General features: G+C 45.6%; 7 protein-coding genes across 14 annotated transcripts; 5 read left to right on the forward strand and 2 right to left on the reverse strand.

Annotated features, from left to right (window-relative positions):
* The first annotated feature begins 688 nt into the window (after window positions 1-688).
* LOC6590834 (polyadenylate-binding protein-interacting protein 1) lies at window positions 689-3198 on the forward strand. Of its 2 annotated transcripts, XM_026985066.1 has the most exons (4): window positions 689-756; window positions 866-981; window positions 1238-2151; window positions 2223-3198. In XM_026985066.1, exons 3-4 carry the CDS (start codon window positions 1264-1266, stop codon window positions 3093-3095), a joined length of 1761 nt encoding a protein of 586 aa, XP_026840867.1. In that variant the 5' UTR covers window positions 689-756; window positions 866-981; window positions 1238-1263; the 3' UTR covers window positions 3096-3198. The 2 variants fall into 2 exon arrangements, with proteins under 2 accessions (XP_026840867.1, XP_002016505.2); XM_002016469.2 differs by lacking the exons at window positions 689-756; window positions 866-981 and adding an exon at window positions 1124-1177.
* An 874-nt stretch (window positions 3199-4072) lies between these two features.
* Window positions 4073-11710, forward strand: LOC6590835 (EH domain-binding protein 1). Of its 6 annotated transcripts, none has more exons than XM_026986862.1 (14): window positions 4161-4266; window positions 4925-5200; window positions 5641-5848; window positions 5901-6082; window positions 6149-6348; window positions 6753-7500; window positions 7568-7770; window positions 7829-8232; window positions 8393-8494; window positions 8615-8965; window positions 9030-9150; window positions 10219-10315; window positions 10381-10569; window positions 10627-10708. In XM_026986862.1, the coding sequence occupies exons 2-14, from the start codon at window positions 5097-5099 to the stop codon at window positions 10706-10708; spliced, it is 2991 nt and encodes a 996-aa protein (XP_026842663.1). In that variant the 5' UTR covers window positions 4161-4266; window positions 4925-5096. The 6 variants fall into 6 exon arrangements, with proteins under 6 accessions (XP_026842660.1, XP_026842659.1, XP_026842663.1 ...); XM_026986863.1 differs by having other exon boundaries at window positions 6756-7500; XM_026986859.1 differs by lacking the exons at window positions 4161-4266; window positions 8393-8494 and adding an exon at window positions 4073-4125 and having other exon boundaries at window positions 6687-7500; window positions 9030-9741; window positions 10627-11710.
* Window positions 11711-11975: 265 nt separating this feature from the next.
* Window positions 11976-13566, reverse strand: LOC113565228 (phosphatidylinositol 4,5-bisphosphate 5-phosphatase A). 2 transcript variants are annotated; one of them, XM_026986865.1, is made up of 3 exons: window positions 12625-13566; window positions 12300-12563; window positions 11976-12225 (listed from the first exon to the last, which is right to left on the reverse strand). In XM_026986865.1, the coding sequence occupies exons 1-3, from the start codon at window positions 13366-13368 to the stop codon at window positions 12196-12198; spliced, it is 1038 nt and encodes a 345-aa protein (XP_026842666.1). In that variant the 5' UTR covers window positions 13369-13566; the 3' UTR covers window positions 11976-12195. The 2 variants fall into 2 exon arrangements, with proteins under 2 accessions (XP_026842666.1, XP_026842665.1); XM_026986864.1 differs by having other exon boundaries at window positions 11977-12563; window positions 12625-13565.
* Window positions 13567-13830: 264 nt separating this feature from the next.
* Window positions 13831-15599, forward strand: LOC6590836 (nuclear inhibitor of protein phosphatase 1). Its single transcript, XM_002016471.2, has 5 exons — window positions 13831-13893; window positions 13956-14170; window positions 14228-14445; window positions 14505-15078; window positions 15143-15599. The coding sequence occupies exons 1-5, from the start codon at window positions 13865-13867 to the stop codon at window positions 15262-15264; spliced, it is 1158 nt and encodes a 385-aa protein (XP_002016507.1). The 5' UTR covers window positions 13831-13864; the 3' UTR covers window positions 15265-15599.
* LOC6590110 (probable asparagine--tRNA ligase, mitochondrial) lies at window positions 15586-17107 on the reverse strand. Its single transcript, XM_002016472.2, has 3 exons — window positions 17018-17107; window positions 16748-16955; window positions 15586-16688 (listed from the first exon to the last, which is right to left on the reverse strand). Exons 1-3 carry the CDS (start codon window positions 17105-17107, stop codon window positions 15604-15606), a joined length of 1383 nt encoding a protein of 460 aa, XP_002016508.1. The 3' UTR covers window positions 15586-15603.
* Window positions 17108-17407: 300 nt separating this feature from the next.
* LOC6590111 (mediator of RNA polymerase II transcription subunit 9) lies at window positions 17408-18101 on the forward strand (the record flags this gene model as incomplete). The annotated part of the gene is made up of 3 exons (XM_002016473.2): window positions 17408-17655; window positions 17800-17863; window positions 17919-18101. Coding segments are annotated over 3 exons (477 nt in total), but the record flags the coding sequence as incomplete, so codon positions are not given.
* Window positions 18099-18644, forward strand: LOC6590112 (uncharacterized protein NCBP2-AS2 homolog). The gene is made up of 2 exons (XM_002016474.2): window positions 18099-18280; window positions 18349-18644. The coding sequence occupies exons 1-2, from the start codon at window positions 18108-18110 to the stop codon at window positions 18428-18430; spliced, it is 255 nt and encodes an 84-aa protein (XP_002016510.1). The 5' UTR covers window positions 18099-18107; the 3' UTR covers window positions 18431-18644.
* Window positions 18645-18657: the final 13 nt, after the last annotated feature.

The raw sequence follows: 18657 nt of genomic DNA on the forward strand, positions 1-18657 counted from the left end.
GCGGCTTAAGTCAAGCTGTTCGCTTATTAAAACAGAGGGGGGTTAGGTGGCTTAAGTTTGTTTTGTTTGTTTTGTTTTCATAGGTAGATTTACGGTATATTTCGCAAATGAGATGGTATATTTCTGAAAGTCTAGCTCACACAGCTTGCATAGTGTTTTCCAGTATTTTCCAATATTTTTTAAGATGCTTTATGGACCAAAGCATTAGTATGGAAATCCCAGGCCACATCGAATACAAAAAAAAAAGGCATGTCAAAAAGTGGTTTCACACTGGCGCTTCCATGGGGCTTATATGGAAAAAAAACGGCCAAACTTGTCAACAAACGTGCACTTCAGGTGACGCTTTTGTTAATTACATACAAATGTAGTTAATATGTACCAACTGTCTAGCTAAATTAATTTAGTGGAAATCATAGTTGAGCGTATCTGTTTAAACCTTATTTTATAAACAATCCAATAAAGATCAGATTTTTAAGTTTACCAGTCTTATAGGAAATTGATTTATGAACGGGATAAAATTATGTGTTCAGGGCTGAGGGTCCTAGCTAGCTAGTAATATTCAACCGAATATCAAAAAGGAGAAACATGATGGAACTGTAATACAATTAATTCGTCAGTATATTTACGGTATTTTTTGCAGTTTGTGACGTATATTTCGGTATATTTATGAGGGTCTGACGGTATATTTGACGAATAAAGCGCTCCCGACAGTGAAAAGGCGAAATTTTTAATTATCTTTTGCAAAAGAAATAATTGGTAAAGTATAGCGACAACAAATCAGTATAATATCAGCAACCCGCATCTTAATATATGCATATTACAATCACGTGAACTTGTCGGCCATTAATATATATAATTCCGACAGACACGGAGACACGAGCAAGCGAAAGTTGAAAGGCAGCAAAGCAAAGGTGACAACGCAAGCAAGACGAAAAAAAAAGAAAACCAACGACGTATACGTTTAATTTCGATCAAATTAAGGTAGGCATTGAAAACTGAAGCATCAGTGTCAGAAAGATTTGTGAGTCAGTGCAAGTCTGTAAAGAAAATATAAGAAACGACTTTTTGTGCTTGAAAAAAAATAAAATCACCTAGCGAAGAAACAAAATGTCCGCAATTGTGGCGGAATTGGCGTCGGCGCTCGGCGTCCACGTAACCGCATCATTGAAACATGAATGTGATTTGTTTGGTGCTTTTTAAAACGTGTTCAGAGCTAATTGTGTGTTTTTATTTTTAGTTTTCGAAATCGACGCCGCTATCGCTATGTCATGCCGCGCACCCTTCCAATCCGAAGACAAGTATGAGCCACTACGTCGACCGAATCCCGGGGGCAATGCCGCCGCCACTGGCTTGGCCCATGCCGCCGCCATCCCTTTAGACCAACAGGCGCACTTATTCAACGATTATGGAGCTGCGGGCTATGCTCAGAGTGAGTACGCTCCTGGTCAAGCAGTTGGTTATGCACAGGCCCAGGCCCAGGCTTTGTCTGAGCTGGCCAGCGGCTTTGACGGCTCATCGAAATTGTCGGCGGCCGCCACAGTTTTTATACCGAGGGCAGTCGCGCCCCCACAACCCCACTCGCGACATCAGCAATATCAGCAGCACCAGCCTGGAGGAACAGCGCCTTACGGTCAGCAGCAGCAGCAGCACCGCTATGTCAATGGCTACAAGCATCATCATCAGCACCAGCAGCACCACCATCAGCATCAGCAGCACTACAACAACCATCATCACCACCAGCATCAGCAGAAGTTTAAGAATGATATGCAAAATCTACCGAATTCTCTCCAAAGCCGACTGAACGTATCCAATCAGCAGTCCTCAAACAATGGATCAATGGGGGGCAATTTCTATCAGCAGCAGGTACAGCAGCAACTGCCACACCAACAGAACACACAACATCAACACGGGAAATTCCAACGTTACGCTCATTTAAATAATTCATTCCAACAAATCGCACAGCAGCCGCACCATCAGCAGCAACAGCAGCAGCAGCAGCAGTATTTCCAAAATCAACAGCAGCAGCAGCAGCCACAAGCCTCTACTTCGTCCGCAGCTGCCTCGTCCTCGTCGTCGTCGAACGCGTCGCAGCCGGACATGGCTACCATTGCATTGGAGTATCTCGATACAGTGATACATTGCCTTAACCAGGTGAGAGTAGCTAATTCCATATGCTTTGGGGTCTGGCCCACTAATCGCGTTCTATTCGGTCCATCTTTCAGAATCCGGGCCAATTTGATACAATCGCATCACGTTTCCTAACCATTTTCGACGGCATGGAGAACAACCACTACGTACTCTCGATCGCCATGGAGGATATATTCGAGAAATCCATCGAGCAGCCGAACTTCCGATACATGGGGGCCAAGCTGTACAATTTGCTGCACATGCTGAACCCCAAACCAGACTCGCTGTTCCACACTCTACTCAAATGCAAGCTCGACTACCACCAGGAGGAAGTGTCGAAGTATATGACTTCTGGGGAGCAGCAAAAAGTGCGCGAGACTGCGCTCTTCCTCGCCGAGCTCTACATGCAGCTCCGCGGGGATGACGACGCCCGTATCCAACTCATTGCCGTTAACATTGTGTACTCTCTGACCAAGCTCCTGGCCTGTGAAAGTGCTGAAAACGTGCGCTGCATTTGCCAGACCCTGAAGCTGGCCGGCTACGACCTCACCGCCGACTGCCCAAAAGACATGCTGAATATAATCACAGCCCTGAAAGAGATTGAACTGAAGACCAACGGCAGGTACGCAATGGCCGCCAGCGTCATTGCCTTGCAGCAGAACAACTGGGGCCGCAAGGTCTCCAACGCTCTCGGTGGCGAGGAGGATACTGTGGCAGAGCCACCGCGCCTCAGCGATGAGCCCGTTTTCTACGGCCCCGATGGCCATGAGCTGACTGCCGAGGAGACGGACTTTCTCGCTGCCGAGGACGATGCCAATGGCAGTGAAGGCGACGAATTCGATGTACGAGACGGCGACCTGGATCTCGATCCCGAAATGGACGAGGAAACCGAGCGCGCGTACAAGGACTTCTGCAAGCAGGGTCAGCAGCAAGCGCAGGCTAAGGGCCAGTCCAATCGCAAAACTTAGACGGGTATCTGTGTGGTTTAATGGCGTGGCAGCTAGATATATAGTACTCGTACATGTGTATGCACGAACACCAGGAAGCGAATTAATATATGTATAAAGCATTTTTAACACATTTCTCGGTTGTAGGATGATCGATAATTTCAGTTGCATGGTTCAGAACCAATTGTAATTATCTTTTAAATTATTTGATAGCAAATTGTTTGTGATATATTTCGTTTCATGCGCCACTATGACATGTTTATAACCATTTTTTTCTAACCATATTTTTGTGATACGCTTCTTTTGTATCTGTATGTCGCCACATGGTCGGCCCTCCCAAACCACCCCCGACTCAACAGCTAATCATTTTTGGTTTGTTCTTTTTTTTTATTTATTTGTGTTTATTTGCAAGGAAAACATCAATTGAATTTAATTAAATTGCTTAAAACAAAACCACGATAAAGATCCACTGCCACGCCGCTGCAACAAAACACACACCAGCTGCATTAAAAGCGTCATACATATGTACACCCACACTTACATAGCATATGTGTAGACTTATAACGGCGGAACAAAGCAAAACAAAAACGAAACGAAACAAATGCGAAAAAAAACAAAATAATTTCACATTCAATTAAATCAACATTCTCTTGATCATACAAATCGAAATGGAGCAGCAGCCACGTCTAATTTTTAAATAATTGTAATTAATATTAATGAACCCATGATTTAATTATAAATAAAAATTATCGAATTGCGTTTAAAACAAAAATTGGTCTGCGATACATAATTGGGCTTAAAATTAAAATGCAACGCAGTTTATTTAACAATTTGCGCGCAAATCAATTAAACCATTTCAACTATCGATAGCACTTTTCTTGTCTGCAGCCCTGAATATTGGACTTAACTGTGTCTCTAGCAGTCTACACTTAACGTTTCATTGAATAATTTTTGTAGCCCTGGATTTGTTGTGCGAAGAATTCCGGAATTAAATATATGTAGTGCAGCCCTGGGATATTGTTTTGTGTGCGGAAAACTCGAGGAATTAAATGTATGTTGGGCCGTGACAATCCCGATCTCGTGCAAGTCAAGAACACTCGCGAAGCCTCAAGGAGCAGTGTCGTTGCCCGTATCAAAGCATATAAGGCCTTGAAAAGAATTCAGAGACCAAAACAAGAGTGACGTCATAATGGTGCTATTTATGTATATACAGACAAACATATTCATATATGTGGGATACAGAGTTTTGCTAAATATTGGATTGGCTAGTGAAATATACTGAAAAGCGAACAACACGCAAACAAACACATACACAGGGCCATTAATAGATAAATACAAAACTAGCAATAAGCTGTAATTCTCTAAAGTATTTATAAGAAAAGCAACAAAAACGCGACAAAAGTGACAACTAAAGGTCACAAAAAACACAGTGCAATGGCAAAACAACAAATACTACTAAACGATACATAGCGTGCCGATGGTGGGAGGGAGAATTGTGCGTATCCGTGTGTACTTCTGTTCGGGTCGAGTGTGTGTGTGTGTGCGTATGTATTTTTTGAGTATTTTTGCAGACAACAAAGCGAGAGGAGACGAAATCCTTCAAGGGAAAAAGTGTTAAAATATGATAGATAGAATAAAATCCATTAATGGCGACTCGGTCTAGTGTCGTAGGCACTGTTTTGAGCAAAAATCTCAAGTACCTCATGACCATGCAATCTGGATTGTATCTGAAGAGTGCACTCTCTTTGTATGAACGACCCAGAAATATAATCCAGATCATACATAGCATAGTGTCAGGCGTTTGCGTTTGAAGCGCATTCTAATCAATTATTGCGCTCTGTGCTTTTAAGGTCGACTGCAGCGGTAGCAGCTGATTTATGACAGGACATCATGCACTAAGGAGACTTAAGTCGACGCCACCCACAACGAGAATCAAAGCGGAGATAATTTTATACAGAAGCCCCCACCGCCCCCCTCAACATCCCAATAAAACGGTCCCACGAGGGTACCACAAGTGTCGTCATGGGCAGCGTCTGGAAGCGTTTACAGCGCAATTTCAAGCGAGCGGCAAAGTTCCAGTTCACCGCCTCCTACCACGACCTGCACCTAGAGACCACCGCCAAATGGTAAGTGATTTTATCTATGTATATCTATGGTTGGGATACAAGTATTCAGAGCTCTTCTGGACAGCCGAAAATTAGGAATTTCTCGTTTTCAAGTGGCCCATAAACCCCTTCACCAATATGAGTGTGCTTACATATATACTCGTACATGACCCCACTTCCTGTTGATATTAAAATTCTTTATGCAGACTGCTCTTTTTAATCATCATTTGCATATATGAACCAATATGTACAGGCGCATATCAGCTCAAGGGCCCACATATCTGTATAAATACGGTCATTTTCCGGGAACAAAAAATGTTATTCATTTCATTTATACATACATGAAATGTACGAGTATGTATAATAAGACCGCGTATGTTCTTAGAATAGATTCGAGTTGAAAGCACTTTCAGATTCCTCAGAAACAGATAATCCATATATTAATTGAATCATCTTTGAAGGCGGCCATCAAATCTCTCCATTGTGTGGACAAGAAGATCGAGACGCGTGGCCAGTGCACCATTACCATGGGAGCCGGATATGATGAACCCCCTGGTGGGCAATATATCCTGGCCAGTGCCGGACAATCACACCATATCCGTCACCCTGTTCAAGGATCCCCGCACTCACGAGCTGGAGGATAAGGACTGGACCTTCGTCATCGAAGATGTGAGTGAGCACTGGGTGGTAAAACACACACATTACTTATATCTTGTAACAGGTCACGCCCATGGGAAAGAAACGTGTGCTGGCCAGCGCCAGCATTAATATGCGAAGGTACGCAAGCATCGAATCTACTCAGCAGAGCTTTACATTGAGTCTTAAGCCGGTCTCGAAGAAGATAACCGCAGCCAGCCTGGAACTAACCATCAGCTGTGTGTTCCTCCGAGAGGGCAAGGCAACGTGAGTAAACACCGGCAGGGATCCAGAGATCCAGTAAAAATGTACATATGTATGTGTGTTTTGCAGAGATGAGGACATGCAGAGCGTTGTCTCAATGATGTCGGTGAACAACAACTGTGATGTGGCCCCGCTCGACGATCTGGAGGATATACCGGACCTCGAGAATTTCAGCGAAATCACGGACAATCTATATGATTTCACCCATCAACTGGAGCAGATGACAACGAGCCTCAATGGCTGCATAGATGTGGCCACGCCGCTAAGTGGTAAGTGCCGTCCGTTCATCCTTTGTATGCACAGACTCTTGATGTTTCGATGTTTTTCTAAATGTACGCAAAATAGATCAGACTAGATTAAGTATGTTAATTCTACTTTACTTAGTATATACTATATATATGTAACTCTTAGCTGTAGATACTATCTGTACAATAATTCCTCATACTCAAACAATGTTTATTTCCCTTTCTATCCAATTCACACCACACCACATGTATCTTGAATGATTTACCCCGCAACTCTCGTATTCTTGTGCGTAAATTGTGTAAATTTAAATGTAAATTTCGTTATTCTTTTGCGTTTATTTTCCGTTTGTTACTCTGTGTAGTACCTTCGTTATCTGAAGATCCCACACCATTGGCCGAGTCCTTTAATCAATTGCATTTTGAACTAGAAGCCGATGGCGAAAGGGAAGCTTCGCATACACTTGAATTGCCCGCAGCTTCTGCTGCTGCTGTCGAAGAGGGTTCGAAAACGCCCAACGGATTGCAGCCAGTGGTGGAGAGCACGCCCACCAGGGGCACAGGTGAAATCAGGCAAACGGATCAGCAGAAGACACCTGCAGGCTCACTGGGATACAATCACAGTGAGGGATTCGCCAAGGTGATCACATCCACACCGCTAGAACCAAAGGCAGCCACTGCCAAGGAGAGTGCGAAAGCAAAAAAGGGAAAGGCTCTAAACTTCGACGCGAAGGAGGAGTCTCGCCCAGTTGTCGATCTACCGGCTGAGCCCAAGAAGGAGGAGACCGCGAAGATCGTTAAGAACAACAGCACGGCCACGGAAGTTGCCCCACCAGAGCAGACCACAAGGAGCAGCAGGGATGCCTCGTCGAATGCGAAGCGTGCCGAGCTGCAGCCGCTCAATCTGAAGAAGAGCTACGAGCCAGTAGCCCCTGCCCCCGCCCCAACGATTAATGATTCTGTCAAATCGCAGTCGAGTGCAGTGGCCGGTGGAATGAACAGCCTAAAGCCTGTCGAAAAGATTGTACTAAAGGAGAACACACCCGGCCAGGATCTGCTCGAGTGGTGCAAAGAAGTTACCAAAGACTATCCAAATGTAAAGGTTACAAACCTAACGACCAGCTGGCGCAACGGCATGGCATTCTGTGCCATCATCCATCATTTTGTCCCGGATCTGATGTGAGTGCTCTTTGAGATGCGCCAGAGATCGTTCATCTTTCATTATAATCTTCTGTCACTATTGCAGCGACATGACGAAGCTGAGTGCCCACGATGTGGTTGGCAATTGTCGCATTGCCTTCGATGCGGCCGAATCGCTGGGCATACCCCGTGTCATTGAGCCGCGGGACATGAATCTGCTGACTGTGCCGGACAAGCTGGCTGTCATGACATATCTGCACCAGTTGCGGGCGCACTTTACTGGCAAGCAGCTGCAAATCGAACAAATCGGTATGTAAACTATTGAAATTCTTATAAACAATCTATTTCACGGTGTGTCATCTCGCAGGTACAACTTCGGACGAGTCGAGCTACGTTATTGGCAACTACAAGTCGGACAATTTGTCGCAGAACCTCAACTTTTCGCATCTGAAGACGCAGCTGTTGCATCAGAATTCCTTCGACGATGACATCTTTTCGTTGGACAAAGCCCAGCAGCTATCGCCGCAGAGCAAAAAAGATGTGAAGAACATTATTCTGTATAACTCGAAGAATATCCTGGGCAAAGTGCTGTCGCCCACAAAGGACAAAAACTCGATCAACGCATCGCAGCATGCCAATCAGTCATGCCTGACGCCTCCGCCGCCCCAGAGCCAGTTTGTGGAGGACGCCGATGAAAGCTCATTGAACGCTACGCAGGTGGGGGGCAAGGAGAATGCATCCCTATCGGTGCTAGATGCACACGCGGCCAATGTGAGTAGATGCCAGCAGCAGAGTAGTAGCTGTAGCTTTTGCAGTGCTTCGTTATGTTGCAGTTTTGAATTGATTTCATGTTGTAGTTAAGCTTTTCGTTTCTGTAAATATGATTTGGTTTCTTTGTGTTTTTTTTGCTTTACTTTGGTTTGTTTTATAGCGAATTTTAACGCGCCACAAGGCAATGAGTGAAAAAGCTAAGCTTATGATGGAAAAGTTAAAGTTTTCCAACGGCAGCGGCGATCGCGGCGATGCGAACGACGTAAGTAGCTTTTGCCAGAGACACAGTCCGCCCGCAGCGCAGCCTATCTCTTGCATGCATCGCGACCCCACGCTAATCAATCAATTCTCACACAATTATCGGCTTTGTTTGCTTTCGCAGGAGGAGCGAAAGCAGCGGTTGCGGGAGCAGGCACGTCGCCTGATACTGGAGACCCGCACCAAGACCGGAGCCGGCGGCGGCTCTATCGACAGTCCCACCAGCCCCACGAAGGGCAAGCGCTTTAACTTTTCGCCCGAGCGCACCATCTCGCCCATTCAGAATGGCTCCGACGATTTCTACTTCGAGAACCTGAAGAAAATTGACGAGGCGGAGCCAGGCAGTGTGGGAAACAAGATCAGTCCTAGTCATAGATTAAGCAATGCCCTATCCGGGGGAGTCAACATCAATGGCAGTCCCCTGCAATCGTTCAATGCGATTGTGGACCGCATCTCACCAAAGCACGAGAAGAGGGTAAGGAAAGATGGTCCTACACATTGAGATGTTCGTTTAATTCTCGTCTTCTGTGTTTCTGCAGGGCGAAAAGCTATCCTACATCGAGTCCGAACTGGAGGCACTGGAGCGGGAGCAGGAGGCCATCGACCAGAAGGCCAGCAGTCTGGAGGCTAAGCTGCGCGCTGTGATGGGCGGCAATCCAAGTAATAATCGAACCAATCGGAACGGGAACCCGTTCCTTAGGCTAATCCGAAATAGTATTGGTGGTGGTGACTTAATTCGCATTAAGCTGCTCGATTCCGACGATGAGAGCTTGTTCGGTAGTAGAGCAGCATGCAGGGCGGGCATGGATACGGGCACCGGTAACGGTGCCGGAACAACAAGCGGAGATGATGAAACCTCCAGCGATAGCGCTTGTATCTCGGGCGATGAGGTCCAGACCTTGGGCCAGACACGGCCGCGACCCCGCTCCCATTCCTGTTTTGTCAATGTGAATAAAGACCATCATCCATCGAACAGCCCCAACACCCATGAAAGCCATCAACATCACTTGCGGCCGCGACCGCATCATGTGCATCATGTCGTGCCCTACAGTCATCTGCTAAGCAGTTCCGCCTCGGGCATGTCCTCCCAGCAGTCCTCCTATGACAATCTGCCAGCGTACAGCGACGATGATGATGCCCTGGCCATGGTAGCCACAGGACATGTGGCCTCCATTCGGCGGCAGCAGGATCGCCACAAGCGGCGCCACCATCAACGGCGCTCCCGCAGGCCCCACTCTCGCACCCATTGCGGTAAAGTGCCAGCCCGTCCATCCACTAGATTCATTGAGTTCCTAACTGCTTCCGCCATGCGCCGCTAGAACAGCACTACCCAACCGCCGCCTCACAACCGCCTGCCGCCGTTTTCGCAGCCTAATCCGCATCGCATCGCATCGCATCGTTCATACCTTGTACCTTCTGCTGTTTCCTGTCTGCTCTGTGCTGTTTGTTGTTTGCCGTTTGTTCGTTTTGTGTGTCTTTTGCTTTCCCTATTTAAAAATACCTGCTTCCGATTGTATCTAACTTCGTTCGAAGGAAGCTCTAAGCTTCAACCGTCTCACTAATTCTCACTAATCACAGAGTCTGCAATCTCTGCAACAGCTTTTAAAACCGCCGAAGGAGTCCTAGTTCTTAGACTACACTAAACTACAACTAGCATTTTTGAGATTATAGAAACCATACGTGGTACCATGCATGCATTTTAATCCTAACACGTATTGTTCCCCACAGAAACCGAGGAAACGGAGGAGCAACTGCTATCGCAGTGGTTCACGTTGGTCAACAAAAAGAACGCACTGCTCAGGCGACAGATGCAGTTGAACATACTGTAAGTGTTATCTATCTATATTTTCCCCGGCACGGATTACTCATGTGTGTTGGTTGTGCCCCCAGCGAACAAGAGAAAGATCTGGAGCGGAAGTTTACAATGCTTAATCAGGAACTGCGAGCGGCTCAATCTGTAGAGGACTGGCGCAAGACGGAGGTGCAGCGGGAGAAGGAGCGACTACTGCTCGAAGAGCTGGTTACGATTGTGGACAAGCGGGATCAGCTGGTTCAACATCTGCATAATCAGGAAATTGCGTAAGCCATACTCGTCAGAAACTCGTATTTAAAACCCTCATCATTTATTATTTGTAGCATTGAAGACGACCATGAGATAGCCAGGGAGCTGGAGCAAGTGGATATTAGCGGTGGGAAGGAAAAATGTGTTCTACAATAGAAATCGAAATTTTACGAAACTTGACTGGAGATTAATACTTATGAGTAGTACACACACGAACCCAAACCGAAACCCAAAACAAACACACACAATCTTATCTATTTAACTAGTTAGATATCTATGTATGTTTGTATGTTCAGTGGCACACGATGTGGCTCTGCTCTGTGGTTCGCTGTCGAGGCGATCGCTTGACCGAATCGAATCACAAATATGGACCGGACCATACATGGCCCTAGAAAATGGCTATAAAACAAAGAGTACTGTGACACTACGAAATTGCGTTTGTATTTAAGTAAAGAGTTCAACAATAAAATGATCAAAACGTCCGTTAGCAAACTAAGTATAACTCAAACACTGAACAGAAAGAAGGAAAGAAACCTCAAATGCAACAAGCACTACGCTACATTGGAAATCAGTGGAAAAATAACGAACAAATATTCATTTGAGATTCATTTGTAGTTCAAACGTAATTTCAAATCATTCATTTTGTTATTCTATTTATTTCCTGTTTGGTGGTTGTTTGTGCCATCCCGACGACAACATCTGACGATCGATCATCATTCATAACATGAACGCTAGACGGAAGGAAGGAGAGGAGAGGCAATTTTATGATAATTTTTACTGTAGCATTTACCCCCCAATTTACAAGAAACGCTTCATCCAAAAATATACATATGCATACACCTACACCTACATAAAAATATATATATAGTATATATATTTATTATTATTATGAACCACTTTTGTGCAAAAAGGGAACTACATATGTATTAATTTTAAATTTTTATCCATACCTTACATATGCTCTAAGTTTAAGGCAAAGGCAAAGCGCTTTAATAATAATTTAAAGGTGGCTTATATACTTATATTATATACTACCCTACGTTGGCTGGCCCCCCTCCCAAGCAAATGTATGTAAAATATAAAGAACTGTTCAAACCGAAGGAACCGAACCCCTAGCTAATAAAGAATAGACAACGCGCCGATGTTGTACGAAACAAACCCAAACAAAAAACATTTCTGAATAAATATGCGTGTGCGTGCTGTTGTTTTTGTCAGTATTATATATAATTTATTTAAATAGATTTGAGAGCCGAATGAAGAGTCAAATCGAATGATGCCAGTTGCCAGTCAAAAACAAGTCTTTATTCGATTAACAATTTTCGTAGAAAAATATCTTTGTCTAATACAACGTATGATATGCAGCAGTTGGTCTTTATAATTATTTAAATTTGTTGTTTAAATGTTTAAACATATTTCGATAGATATATATATATATAAATCGCACTTGGAGTTTGACACTTGAGATATTGCTTGATTGAGTGATTGCTACTTAGACTTAAAGAGATTCCTTCACATTGTACTCTTGATATATTCGTTTCACAGATTTTTTCTGTAAGGAAATCACATTCAATAATGGATATTGCTTAGATTCGACATTAAAAGCATTAACAGGGATATAACAATTAATTGACGTCATGATTGCATCACCATTGCTCTAGCTGCGCATTAAACAACTACAAAAGAAGCGAAATCAGAGTTGAGAATAAGGCAAAGCTACAAGCACGATAAAGGCGAAGGTCAAACTAACATTTGGTGTACCGGGGGTTGAGGCGCCGGCATGGGTCATTTCATGCAACTCCTCGTCGGTCTGATTAGCAGTCTCTACTTTGTAGTTGAATGTCGCAGATACGGGCTTGTGGTCGGAGAGCGTATACTCCATATTCGACTGATAAGACAGCTGGGTGGCGCTCAGAGTAACGGCCGGATAAATGTTGCGCTGCACGCGATGCAGGATCCTATCACACCAGGCCGGGCGCCGCTTCAGGTCGTAGTCATTGGTGCCCTCAATGAACTACAAGAATATACAATTTTGTTATGTCAGATAAGGGAAATTAAATTGTGTTTTCAATCACCTTAAAAGTGGGGGCAAAGTTGGGGGCCTGCTCCTCCAGCAAGCTAAAGGCATTCCCCGTCTCCCTCAGCAGGTTCAACTGGTCCTGCTTGAGCAGCTCGTCATAGCGCATACCCTCTGCGGCGGTCCTCACGTCCCATGCACTGCTGTCGCCGGACAGCCGGAAGTTGAGGTCACCAAACCAGAAGACAAAATCGTGGTCAAAGATCCGACGATAGCCCGAGGCTTGGTACTTGTGGTTGTCCACTATCTGGTGGTAGTCCTCAATACGTTCCTTCAGCTTGTCGTCGTGGGCCGCCAAATGGGAACACACAAAGACAGCTCCAGTTCCGTACAGACTGAGCCGGATGCTTACTGCACCCTTGTTACCCCACAGCCCTCCTAGGCCTGTTCTGGTCGCCTCCGTTTCAATGTTCTTCATGTGGGTAATGTGCTTATGTTTGGTAAACATCGTTATCAGAATTCCCTGGAGCTGCTTCGAGTCCACCTTGAAGTACTCGTGATCCTCCAGATGGGAGGCTATTTCCAACACCCACGGGTCGTCTTTAAAGATGTTCAGCACCTGCTTGGTGCTGACCTCCTGCAAGCCTATGACGTAAATGTCGGGCAGCTGGTTGCCCGGACAGTTGGTGGTTCCATTCAAGGCCAGCAGCGATGTCAGCGACAAATTCCTGGGCGAATGAGTTCCAACATTCCAGGTGAGCACAAAGATGCACAGATCGGCGATCGCCGTAGTCGTAACCATTTTCGCGACTAATTAACTATGATTAATACAACAATACTACAATAATAGACGACGTCACAAAGATGAGTTCACGGAGATCCGGTTTTGGATTTTACAGCACGTCCAGGGCCGCCACTTGCAGCTTGTAGCTTAGGCACACACACCTTCCAGCAATTAATTTCACAAACACAGTTTATTAATTGGATTAAAAACTCGCAACGCCGCAATTATCTAGAGAAGCGCAATGCAAAAAACGGTTCGCTTGTTTGTTTTCGTTTAATTAGCTTATCGATAAGACATACGGTCTGACCAGTGTGACCGCGGATTTATCGTTAAAATATACCGTCCGACGAGAAATATACCAAAATATACCGTCTCATTTAAAAAATATACAAAAAATACCGAAAACTTTATGCTTTTTGCGGCCGCAAGTGTGTGCACACTGTTTCAGGATTGTGCATAAAAATAAACAAATCTTAATCAATTCTTTATCATCTGTTCAACATAAGTTAAACGCATGGCTAACAGCTACGACATACCCAGTTGGTCAGTAATTAAACGCAACATAATCTGAACACATCAAATACACGCAAACACACACATTTTAGGGCTGGAAAACCGCCGACGGGGCTCCACTTGGATGTTCTCAAGGATGAAAAACTAGTACAAAAACTGATGGTTGATGATAAAAAATGCTATTTATTTGGTCGAAACAGTCAAATGAATGACTTTTGCATCGACCACGCGTCGTGCTCCCGCGTGCACGCGGCCTTTGTGTACCACAAGCACCTCAACATTACATACCTCGTGGATTTGGGTTCCAGTAAGTGTGCAACTCTTCAATATTGTGCGGAATAACACATGTAATGGTCTTTCCCAGCTCATGGAACGTTCATTGGGACCCTTAGACTGGAGGCTCACAAGCCGACACAGCTTCAGATTAATAGCCAATTTCATTTTGGGGCTTCGACAAGGAACTACATCCTCCGCGAGCGACCGTCTGCCGGACAGCACACCAACATCATGGAGGATCTGCCCATCAGCGAGACCGGTGATGGAGCCTTGCTGGGTCTACCCGAAAGCCAAACTGAATTGGATGTGAGTTTAAAGTCATTTCGGAATGTAAGCGAAGCCGATCACTGGACCTTCCCTTTTAGAATCTCACCGAGTACAACACGGCCCATAACAGGCGTATTTCAATGCTGGGCATTGACGATGACACCAACATGCGCAAGCAGAACGCATTGAAACAGGGGCGGCGGTGTCGTAATGTCACGTTTAATGACGAGGAGATCGTCATCAATCCAGAGGATGTAGACCCCAATGTGGGACGCTTCCGTAATCTTGTGCAGACCACAGTGGTGCCGGCGAAGCGGTCTCGGTACGATCTCAACCACATGGGCATCCATTCAGGGCACAGCAGCTTGGCGGCTGCCAATGCAGCCAGTGTGCAACAGATGTTCCAGCAGAGTCTGGCAGAAAATAAACATCATCAGCACCGAGACTTGGCAGCTTTGCAAGCGTCTCCGCAGTCACCCACGAACTCACTATATCAGGGACTTCCAGAGGTTCACGGCAAGAGCGATCTAGAGCCCATCTCGCCTCTGAGCATTAGCTCCAAGTTGGGCCTGCTTCTACCCAATCCCGCGCCCGAGGTGATGCCCGTTTTTGAAGAGGAGGTGGAGCCTACTTCTACTTTGGCTCAAAAGCTGGCCGTTGCCAATGCAGGAGGTGAGTGATTTTAAAAGTTTTCCTCTTAAAGTTCCTCCTCAAATAATATTCTGTTTTGTTAAAGTGCGTCGCCATGCTGAGGATCCACACGATTCGAGTGGCGAGGGCGATGGTCTGGGACCACAGAAGAAGAAATATGCCAAGGAGGCTTGGCCGGGACGCAAGCCAATGCTGGGACAGTTGTAATTGAAATCCAATCTGATCAAAGAAGGCACAGCGACATAATCCTAAGCCTTCACAATTAAGAGTCTTTCCAAGAATAATCGGTAATTATATAAAACATAAAGCAATTATGTTCCCACACAATGATCTGGATCAGCGATCGGCAAGGCTCTATCTTATGTGAACAGGAAAGTGCAATGCTGCCGCTCTCGTACACGCGCACTGGTACAGTGGTTGGCAGTGTGTGTGCGTGCCGATCACTGATCTGGATCGACGACAGTTGCGATCCAAGCCATCCCCCAAAGTAATGCAAGTTTATATAGTTGTCAACAATAAAAAGTACATATTTTTCACTCACATTAATCACATTTTGCAGCTGTGTGGATATCGGGGAAATGGTATCACATCCCGTATGTTCTTAACACCCGTCACGAGCTGCAGATATCGCTCAAAGCCCATGCCAAAGCCGCCCGTAGGGATCCCTCCGTATTTTCGCAGGTCCACATACCACGACAAGTCCTTGGGAAACTGTGGATGGGAGCTCAAAGTGGCTGCATCGCTCTCACGCAAGCTGCCACCACACAATTCCCCCACAGCTGGCATCAGCAGGTCTAGGGCGTGGACACGATCCGGATTATTGCGAGTGATTTTCATGTAAAAAGGCTTTTGCTGGGTGGGCCAATCTACAACGAAGACGGGAGTGCCGCAGTGGGACACAAGAAAAAGTTCCTGGTCCTTGGTAAAACCCTCGTCCAAGCTGATGGGCGTCTTTAGACTCTCCTTGTTGGCCAGGAGCACGTGGAGAGCATCATCGTAGCTCATGATCGTCCATGGAACAGTCAGCCAAGGCAGATCCGAGCTAGCATTGGCATTGCGCTGGCAGAAGTGCAAGTCCTCTGAGCTCGTCTCGAGTACGCGATTTGTAATGGACTTAAGCATCTGCTCAATAAATTTCGCCAGCTTCTCCAGCTCATCCAAATGCGCCAGCTCGGCTTCAAACATATAGAACTCGGCTAAATGCAATGGCGACTTGGAGTTCTCGGCTCGAAAGGCGGGGGCTAGACAGTACGTGTTTCCCAGGCCATAGGTCATGGCCTCAAGGTGCAGTTGTCCCGAGACGGAAAGAAAGACCTTGCTGTCAAAATAGCTTTGTTCTGCTGGGACATTGGGCCGGGCCATTTGCTTAAGCAGTTCCTCCGAGTCGGGCTGTACACGGAAAACCTCGCCGGCACCCTCACAATCGTTGGTGGTCATCAGAGGAGTGTTGATTTGCACAAAATCCAGCTCATCCATGTAGTCATGTATGGCTTTCTGAGCCTTGTGTCTGATTCGCATCTGGGCGGCTACGTAGTCGACACGGGAGCGGAGATGCAGATGCTCTCGAACATATTCCGGTGCGTGTTTCTGCTTGGGGGTGAAAGGATAGCCATCCTGCAGGTGTCCTTCGGCTTTCCGAAAAGAAAAAGGTTTAATAAGTGCAACAGGCTTCAACAGTCACAAGATTTACCCAGTGATTCCACGCGATCTGCATGCAGCTCAAAGTTTCCGTTAGGTGCCACTTGGATCTCTCCCACAGCCGAGATGACGCTGCCCGGTGTTAGGTTTTGTGTTTCTGGATTGCGTGGCACAACGACTTGGAATCTGCTGCTCGAAGATCCATCATCAATGTCCAGAAATGTGTTGTTCTTCAACCGGCGAATGTTTTTTATCCAGCCCTGACATTGATAAGACTGTTATGTCTATGTAACCAGTTGAAACTTAGAATCAGGGCATTTACCCGAATACCGAGTGAGTCGCCTCGCTTATTTGACTTGGCTATATGACTTATTCGCTGAGAGCTACAGTAAAACCTTCTAATAAGTAACATATTTTGTATTTAAGCAAAACAGCGGAATACCTCAATAGAGAATTGATTATTAGTTCTACTTCTAGTTCATTCCAGGGATGCATCGGATCGATAAGAAATCGCAATAGAGTCACCCGCGTAGTTCGTTTTTCGCAAAAATTGAAATAGCCGAAAGCTGGTTATAATATTAATTAATAAGTTACCTTTATACACCACAAAAATTGCATCAATGTAATTTTATTTTCCGCCATTTATATATCTTCCGCATTTACGTCAAGTCGTTGAACTGTTTAAATAGAGGGGGCTTAAGTGGGCTAAGTTCGATTATACCAGACGACGCTGGTATTGAAATTTTCTTCTTTTATAATGGAATTGTCGCCAAACAATCAAATCGAGGACAGAAAACCCATCCTTACAGCCGACGGACTCGTGCAAACCTCCAACTCGCCCTTCGAGCCGACTATATCGCAGGAGACGCAGACTTCCAACGGCATCGGCACCCAGTGCCAGCTGACGGTCGACCAACTGGACATCGAGATTCTGCCGATCATCTACGACGTGGTGCGCTGGTAGGTTCTGTGTCCGCGGTGGCAATGTTCGAAATGTCATTCGTTTGAATACTTACATGTATTGGATATGTACATACATATTTCCGAAAGGCGCAATTCACTCGAATCTCTTACATAAGACATATATGCTTTTATCTCTTTCAGCGTGGAAAAGGATCCACTTGAGAACGCTGTGAAGCTGCGCGAGTCCCAGGACTGCAACCACAAGGTGGGAAGAGCATAACTCAGAGATATAGTGTAGATGTAACTCAATATATTTGCAGATCTTTGAACTGCAGAAGCGTTTTGAGTCCGCGCGCGAGCAAATAAGGCAGCTCCCCGGCATCGACTACAACAAAGACGAGCAGTTGCAACGTCTCGAACTGCTGCGGAATCAACTTAAGCTGAAGCAGCAGCTCATACGCAAGTACAAGGACACGGAATTCTAGGGGCACGGCACAGGAGCACGCGCGATGGTACTGCGACTACTGATGCGGTATCTGGCCAACAATGAACAGCTTATCCAGCGCATGGCAGACAGCTATCCCATGCGTCGGGCTGCCCAGCTGGTCGTCTCCCTCATGTACCGCACCAAGAGTCTGGCCAGGGAGCAGGGGCTGCACGAGATGACACCGGAACGCTTCAAGTGAGTACAGCAGCAGGACGGAACACCAAGACAGCGACTATAGTCTTATAATCCTTTGTGCATTGCAGGTCCTTCGTCAGTATGTTCAAGAACAATGTAAAACAGGAGCTGGAGGGTGTGAAGAAGGATCTAAAAAACAGGAAAGACTAGACATCCGGCGACGTTGGCATCTGTAAATAGAAACGGGGAAAGCAAAATTATAGTCAGACATACTCTAGGAACCTTTTAGGAAACTCCGAAGAGATAGAGGAATCAATAAAGCAGCAGAAATAAGTTGTGAAATCACTTGTTTAATGTACATTAACTTCTCCGTTAAGTAACTTATATTTATAGTCAAAAATAATAAATTCAATGTGCAGTGAAATCGGTGAATCTTA

This window comes from Drosophila persimilis, unplaced genomic scaffold (genome assembly GCF_003286085.1).
Source record: "Drosophila persimilis strain 14011-0111.01,24,50 unplaced genomic scaffold, DperRS2 tig00000002-arrow-pilon, whole genome shotgun sequence".
In the NCBI taxonomy this organism is placed as follows: Eukaryota; Metazoa; Arthropoda; class Insecta; order Diptera; family Drosophilidae; genus Drosophila; species Drosophila persimilis.